The sequence below is a fragment of the Curcuma longa genome, chromosome 2 (assembly GCF_044706935.1).
Source record: "Curcuma longa cultivar G26 ecotype Majalengka, Jawa Barat chromosome 2, ITB_CL_G26_1.1, whole genome shotgun sequence".
NCBI lineage: Eukaryota > Viridiplantae > Streptophyta > Magnoliopsida > Zingiberales > Zingiberaceae > Curcuma > Curcuma longa.
The window spans coordinates 10,162,297-10,170,287 of record NC_133862.1 but is presented as its reverse complement, the minus strand read 5'-3'; the positions used below and the strand labels follow the sequence as shown (position 1 = coordinate 10,170,287).

Below are 7,991 nucleotides of genomic sequence, written 5' to 3'. Positions count from 1 at the left end.
CTTGTCATCAATAGTTATATCGCAATCTAAAACTAAGGAAGAAGATGATCATGACGAATGGAGAGGTTTTGGAACTCCATATCAACTCTTGCCAGAAAAACATGCAACTTTTGCAGTGAAAATTTACGACAGATATCGACAGAGAATACGAAAAAGAAAAGGTATAAGAAGGTTAAGTAAAGCGGAATTGGCACGGAACGATGCTTTCAGCCTCTGGTTTGAAACAAAGATACGAACTTTCTCAGAGAACTCTGGGAATCTGAGGTCGAAGAAGCGGAGACGAGCTCTTGCTCCTCCTCGGCGGCAACCGCCTCCGCCAGAGACGACAGCAGGCGCTTGCAGGTGGAGCAGCGGCTAGGGATCCGCAGTCGATATGGCAAATTCAGCTGGAATCACATTGAAGGTTTAGGGGTTCATTCTGGAGGGAAAAGGGCGCCCTTCGGCTCCACCGTCCACCGTCGTCTTCGTCGGAGGAGTTTCCCGTGACCTCGCTTGGGGAAGGTGGCAATTACCCCTCTATAATCTTGCAGGTCCGGCTCGGCTGAACTTATCTTAATATGCAATTCATCAAAGCATATAATGAACAAAACTATCTACCCTTGACTCTACTCAAATAAACAGGCATGCTATGAACACAGACAAATGACCAAGATATCCACTTAATCAAAACTCGAACACAGAGCAAAATTTCAACCTGATCACTCAATCAAGTTTGATTTCCATGAACTTGGAGTAACACTGTCTATGAACATACTTGTTTAGATTTCAAGAGCCAGAATTGAATAAATTGGAAACAGTATCAGTTGAGAATAATCTCCAGCCTCACAAAGATTCAGGCAGGCTACAAACACAGATTAAAGAGTATATCAACTTGATCACTTGTCTGTTTCAGTTCCATGAAATCAATTCACAGTGTTTATCTAGAACTATAATCGAAAAAGTGGAAATTGTATCAATTAAGACAGGTAAATCTAGTATACAAGAGCTCAATGTCTGATTTTTCAGGTAGAAGGAAATTAGTTCATACATATTTAGCAAAAAGGATTCAGTTCAGAACAGATATAACATACAAATCAGTTACTTTTCAAGAAATCCCTAATTCAACAAACCCTAATCGGATAAAACTTACGCCTTGGTGAATTATTACTTATCTTTAGAAGTGGAGATGCCGTACTTCTCCTGAAGACGCGTGATCTCCTCCTCCTTCTTCTTCGAGTCGGACTTCTTGGCCATCTTGGCCTGCTGGTAGTAGAGGACGATGAGGTAGCGATTGGCGACGTTGAAGCCGGAGAGGTGGTCGACGGCGGTCTTGGCGTCGTAGATGTCCTCGTAGACGACGAAGGCGGTCCCCCGGGTGTCCTTGTTAGTGCCGATGCGGATCTGGCGGATCGCGCCGTACTTGCCGAAGATGTCGTACATCTCCTCGCTGGAGATGTTGAAAGGGAGGTTGCGCACGTACAGCACCCGGTTCACTTCCGGCGGGAGGCGGGTGTTCGCCTTGCGAAGGCTAATCGTCGCCATGATCGATCACGATACCGCGTTAGGGTTTCAGAAGCGAAGGGAAGCCAGGGCCGCGGCCGGTTTATTCTGTATTTATAGGGTCCAGGCCGAATAAATACAGATTTTTTTATTTGATCAAAATTTCACTTTACACCCCAAGAGTTTGCTATTTTCTTATCTCACAAATTATCTCACACCCAAGTTAGAATGAATTAGGTACAATTTATTCAAGGTGAGATAATTTAGAATAAATTAAATATAAAGAAGGAAAACATAGAACTCTAGCTGAACGAACAAGATGAGTACAAGGCAAATAGCATTATGATTTAACCAATATCGAAACAGGTTCAGTCGCAATTACTAACCTGCAATTCGGAAACAAAAGGGCCATGGAAGCAGAGTTGATGCTTGAAGATGACAGTATCAAGAGTGGCCAACTCAAATCTGTATAGAAAATCCCTGCAACACCACTGCTTGCCTTTGCTTGATTCATTCAGGTTTCGAGAAGGCGAAAACAAGGAAAGAAATGGGAAATTCTGCATTGCTTGTGTGTGTTGTTGTTGTTGCAGCAGCCACTGAGCAGGCCTTGTTGCTCAAGAAAATGATAAAATTTGTTGCTCAATAAAAGGAGAAAGTTTGTTGCTCAAGAAAGTAAGAACACTTATTGCTCAAGTTTTCGCTGCTTATTGCTCAAGTGAAGATTTCTTATTATTCAAGAAAGGTTTCTTGTTGAACCAGATTGGTGCTCCATGTAAGGAGGAGATGGTTCTTAAGGAAATAGAGATTTGTAGGAGTGTTGTTCAAGAAGAGTTGTTCTTGACAATGAGAGATTTCAAAGAGAAGAGATCCTCCCATTTCAAAAGAGAAGAATCTAGATCTATTCTCTTTGAAATCTCTCCTTGCTTAAGAACAACTCTCCTACAAATCTCTACTTCCTCACCATCCCCTCTTTATCACCAATCTTGTTCAACAAAAAACCAAAACCTTCGCTTGAGCAATAAACAATGAAATTTGAGCAACAAGCTTTCTGAATTTGGATTCTGAATTTGCATATCCACAACTCACAAGGGGTTCACAGCAGTACTCACAAGGGGTTTATGCAATTTGGATTCTGAATTTGCACATCCACAACTATGTCCCAGTCTTAATGTCACTTAACTCCCAATGTGGAACTAATATCTCGTTCACATCGGAGTCTATTTCTATCCGTCATTTTGTTCCATTCACATTTTTTTTCCACATTGACAACTGTTGGCAATAACCGGTAACAACGCAGGAAGTGTCTTCGAGATGCATGATGACATGCTTGATATCCAGCCTCAAAGAATTGGGAACAATGCAAGTAGGCCTTGCTCATCGGTAGAATTTTGACCTATGCTGTGGTTTAGGAGCTCGGAGTTAAAGATGTTGGAGACTTTGTGCTTGAGAACTGCAGGTGGAAACCCTTTGGATTGCAAGGAGCTGATGTTGCCAATCATACACATCTTCAGTAGGATCAATCTCAAACTGTAAATGTCACTCACTTTGCTGACAATTCGCATCTCGACTAGCTCAGAAGTTTTGTAGCCCTGAAGCAAGGAAGGCTTCAAGCATGTCCTGAACCACTGCAGAACTCAAGACGAGGCGCAAACCGAAATCTGAAAAGCTGAGGGAGGAATTCTGCATTGATTAGAATGTTATTACTCTTCAGATTGCCATGCACAATCGGCTTCCCCGGCCCCTTGTGGAGATGATCCAAACCTTTGGCAATACCAAGAGAGAGCTTGTGGGCGAAATCCCAGCTGTGTGCTTCTGCAACCGCAGCTGAAGATTATACAATTAAGTTAGCAGTTGAATTATTTATTGTTGTTCGATCTAAGCATTAAAGACAAATCACCAAAATTGTAAGAGTAATTTGTTAAGATCAATTGAAAGAAAGGTAAAGACTTTCCTTGATATGATTCCCAAATGTTTACTGTTGTCGATCACAGTTTTGTATCTTTCTTATGAACAGCGAACCAGATTGCCAATGACAAACATGCAATGCGACAAGGAAAAAGCAGATTCCAGACAGTAAATTTTGAATTGAGAAATGAAGACAAAACAGACAATTTAGACAAAAATGTTGTTCAATCGTCCACACCAGATCAAGAAAAAAAATGCCATTTTTAAGCGAACAGCTAACTTACCTCTTAAGAACTGCTTCAGTGACGTAAGCGGCACCACGTTAGGCTGCCGGATCGCTCCCAGCACCGCCGGAGGCAACTCCTCGGTACGGTTAAGCAGGCCGGCCGCGGGAAGCGGAGCAGCACCACCCAGCCGCACAGCGTTCTGCAGCTCGATTTCGGCACCACCTCCCCCGGCGCTTCCAATCTGTCGTGCACCGTCATGAACTTCACGAGTTCCCCCCGCCTCCTCTTCCTTACCGCCGGACTTTTCCAGTTCGATGCACTTCGAACGCCAAGCCACAATGCCATCAAGAGGAAGAGTAGAACGGACGCGCAAAGCAAACCTAGGAGGAGCCTGGTCGCGAAGCTCTTCACCACGTTGTTTAGGCTACCCAAATCCGATCTATCCACAAGAAGCTTCGGCATTTCGGAGACGATTTGTAGGGGAAATGGAGAAGATCGATCGTGTCGGGATCGATCATCGATCGATTGCAAAAAAGTAGGGAAGGAGAGAAAAATTTGGATTTTATTGTTCTCCAAACAAATTAAATATATAGATTTGATATACTGCACGCCGATTTCCTGCGCGCTTGTGAGTGACACGGAATCCAACATCCATTACGTGATCGCATGCCAGATCTGATCATCCAAATGTGGAAATATAGAGTGTTCCTCCCCCCGAACCCCCACCACTACTGTCGCCCTCACCGCGCCCCGACCCCCCACCGCTGCTGCCGCCCTCACCGCGCCATCTGGCCACTGCTCGGCCGTCGCCCCGGGCGCGATCGATGCGCCACTCGCTGATGCGTCGATCGCGATTTGGCCGGAATTCGATCGGAATCCGGCGCGCGCCATTGCCGATCACGTTCCGACCAAATTGCGCCAAATTTCAATCACAATTCGGTCGGAATCCGACGTCGGCCGAAGCGCCGACGAGCGGCGCGTCGATCGCGCCCGGGTCGGCGGTGGTCGGACGGCGCGGCGGGCGGCGGCAGCAGCAATGGATCGGCTGTGTCGCTCACGGGGTCGTGCAGTTCGGATCGCGCAGTATATCATTTCTCATTAAATATAACTTATATATATTTTTAGCAAATTTCTAAAATGCTCTCAATATTTACTAGAATTTCAAAAATGCGCTCCAAAATTTAAATATCAAAGCAAAAACACCGCTAAACCTTAAAGCCCCATTTAAAAACTAATAAACATTAGGGGCCATTTAAAAAAAAACCCTTCTACATTAATTTAAAACCCAAACCCCCAGCCACTCCACTCCATGCTCTGCAACCACGTCTCCTCTGTTCTCCATGGAACACCGCCGCTCTAAGCGCTCCTCCTCCATTACGGCTGCTCCACCAAGCTGCGGCGGCGGCGGCGGCGGCGGCGCAGCTTCAGTAGCAGTCACGGCCGCCAAGAGGAAGAAGAAGAAGAGGGAATCTGCGTCAGCTGCAGAGGAGGACGTCAATGGCGACGGACAGAGCAAGGGGGCGTGCTCCTACCGGGGGGTGCGGATGCGGAGCTGGGGCAAGTGGGTTTCGGAGATCCGGGAGCCCAGGAAGAAGTCCCGCATCTGGCTCGGCACCTTCGCCACCGCCGAGATGGCCGCTCGCGCGCACGACGCCGCCGAGCTCGCCGTCAAGGGCCCCGCCGCCGCCGTCCTCAACTTCCCCGACCTCGCCCCCCGCCTCCCCCGCCCCGCCACCGCGCACCCCGACGACGTACGGACCGCCGCCGCCCTCGCCGCCCTCTACCCCGGCCACGATGACTATCCCGAACCCGGCGGCGATCACAGCAATAAGCTCGACGGCAGCGGCGACGGCGAGGGCGACAGCGACAGCGGACTCTTCGATCTCCCCGACCTCTTTCTCGATCTAAGGCACGAGTTCTGCTACGACTCGTGGTCGACGTGTCTGCCGGCGCCGTCAGCCGCCATCACCGGCGGCCATACGGAGTTGACGGAGTACGAGGAACCATTCTTATGGGAATACTAAATTAAATATATAAATGTATCGTCGAGAAATTTCCATGTTGCCCCTTTACTTTTTTCGGAAGTGCTCCCTTACTCTTCCAAAATTATTAACATATCCCCATGAGATTTTAACTGTCGCCACCTTTAATATATATACACTCAAAATTCAAATGCCTCGGGCTACGATATAACGGTAAAATAATTTTATAATTAATTAAATATTCAAGTATAATAATAATAATAATAATAATAATAATAATAATTCAATGCAACACAATTAAACCATATAAATTAAATGGGCATATTTTTACCAAATTTATATATAAACCATTGAGTTAAAAACTTTAAACATAATTTTTTTATATATAGAAGCCTAGATATTGTGCAGCGGTAAGACGTTTGATGGATTCATAAAGTACCACGATTTGAAACTTAGCTCGGGTAAGAATGAGTTTTATAGTGGATTTTTGGCTATGGAGGTCGGTTGCAGGGCAAATTACCTCAAGCGCTTTCGGATTTATGTGGTGGATGAACCGGGGGATGATTGCCCATCTCCAAGTTGGATCTCTACGCTTTCGGATTTACCCGGTGGATGAACCGGGGAAAGGTTGGGTTTCTGCGCTTTCGTATTTACCTGGAGGAAGAATCCGGGGGAAAGATCACCCACCTCCAAGATAGGTCTTGTACTTTCAGATTTACTCAGTGGATGAACTGGGAGAAGACCACCCACCTCCAGGATTAGTTGGGTCTATGGACTCTTCTTTCATAAATGAATAGTTAAAACCTATTATTTCTAAGACACCTGTGAATTAAATGCTACCAAAATTCTAAGACAATTGCCCACATTATTTAATAAATAACAACAATAATTAAGGCGTAAACATTTGAATGCATGAATTGTGTACTCTTTGCTCATCTACCTTTTTTTTTCTGAGAACTGTTTATTTAGCTAAATTGATAGGAGAAATTAATATATTTTTGAATAATAATAATAAGATAACAAGAGCAAGTGAGAAGCATGTGAAGTAATCAAGGTAACAAAGTACAAGTTGGCAGAGAAAGAAATAGAAAGAGAAGAGTAGGCAAGCACACTCTTGTTAAACAGAAAGATGCTCCCAAGTTAGCATCTTGATGTATAAAGTGGACAGCCAAGTGGTAACAATAAATAAGCTTATCAATGGGGGCCGGAAATCAGTTGCTAGATCTCTTGGTTGCACCATGATTACGAATTATTAGGCCATCACTCATTGTCCTTCGCGGATGCATCCTCGATCGACCTCCTAGCAACTTCGAGTATTCAATGCAGGTTAAAGTGAAAAAGAATGAACATATGAAAGATGAATAGTTGTCTTATGGATTATCAGGCCCTTTGTGAATGCTGCTCTTCATGAATGCATCCTTTGATTGGTTGGTGGATCTAATGCAAATGTGAATTCAATAGCATTAGCAATGTCTAGGCATCCGAAAGATTGCTCTTTATGAATGCATTATGCATTTGTGATCTGTCTCATCGCAATATGACAATCCGTTGCTTTTCATGAATGCATCCATGATCAATCTCATAACAGTTTAGCGAATCTAATGCAAGTGATGTAAAAAGATGTCTAAGCAAAGAATAGATGCATAGTTTTATAATGAACTATTAGGTCATCACTCATTCCCCTTCACGAATGCACCCTCAGTTGATCTCTCCTCTATTTTGCAAATCTAATGCAAGTTCAGATGAAACTCAACAGAGATTAGGCTAGATTTTGACAGTCAACCAGCCAACATTAGAACTGTTTGAGCACATGAAATGCATAGTTTCATCACTCACTACCATTATTTAGTGTGACTTTGCAATTTGGTGAATCCAATTCAAGTTCAAACGAAAAAAAGAATGAGGATTTCATCACATTTTTCAGGCATACAAAAGATGCATCATTTTTGTCTTGACTTTGATGTCGTGGTGTCTGTGAAGAAAGATGGATAAGGGACACACAGACACAAAAAAGCATAAAGTCTTTTAAGTTGATTCTTGTTTTCTCAATGTTGTTGATGTGGTTTAGTAAAGCATAAATCTACACCCTGCTTTAACTTTTGTTTTATGGTGGAAAGTGTGAAAAGGAAGCATGAATCTACAGTTGCAAATAGGAAAATAAATTATTATTTTTTAAATATAAAAATATATCATCAACTTTTCTTTTGACATTATAGTATGATAATATTTCTTTTCTATACTAAAGATGCTTCACTGGACTCGCAACATTGAACTGTTTTCATAATACAAGGCTTATATCTCAAATTGGTTTATAAACAGTTTCTAACTCATAAACATGTAACAATCTCTCTCTTTTGCATTATTTTAACCAAGCATACAGATTCAAAGTAAATTATAT

At 43.5% G+C, this 7,991-nt stretch overlaps 2 protein-coding genes and 1 pseudogene across 2 annotated transcripts; 1 reads left to right on the top strand and 2 right to left on the bottom strand.

Annotated features, from left to right (window-relative positions):
* Positions 1–972: 972 nt before the first annotated feature.
* On the bottom strand, positions 973–1,567 carry LOC141819447 (splicing factor 3B subunit 6-like protein). Its single transcript, XM_074706747.1, has one exon. It carries the CDS (start codon positions 1,519–1,521, stop codon positions 1,144–1,146), a length of 378 nt encoding a protein of 125 aa, XP_074562848.1. The 5' UTR covers positions 1,522–1,567; the 3' UTR covers positions 973–1,143.
* A 1,252-nt stretch (positions 1,568–2,819) lies between these two features.
* On the bottom strand, positions 2,820–4,073 carry LOC141821577 (putative kinase-like protein TMKL1; annotated as a pseudogene).
* Positions 4,074–4,951: 878 nt separating this feature from the next.
* LOC141821576 (ethylene-responsive transcription factor ERF039-like) lies at positions 4,952–5,635 on the top strand. Its single transcript, XM_074708960.1, has one exon. It carries the CDS (start codon positions 4,952–4,954, stop codon positions 5,633–5,635), a length of 684 nt encoding a protein of 227 aa, XP_074565061.1.
* Positions 5,636–7,991: the final 2,356 nt, after the last annotated feature.

Excerpts from the sequence above, each read along its gene's own strand:
- LOC141819447 (XM_074706747.1), bottom strand. The coding sequence starts at position 1,521 with ATGGCGACGATTAGCCTTCGCAAGGCGAACACCCGCCTCCCGCCGGAA.
- LOC141821576 (XM_074708960.1), top strand. The coding sequence starts at position 4,952 with ATGGAACACCGCCGCTCTAAGCGCTCCTCCTCCATTACGGCTGCTCCA.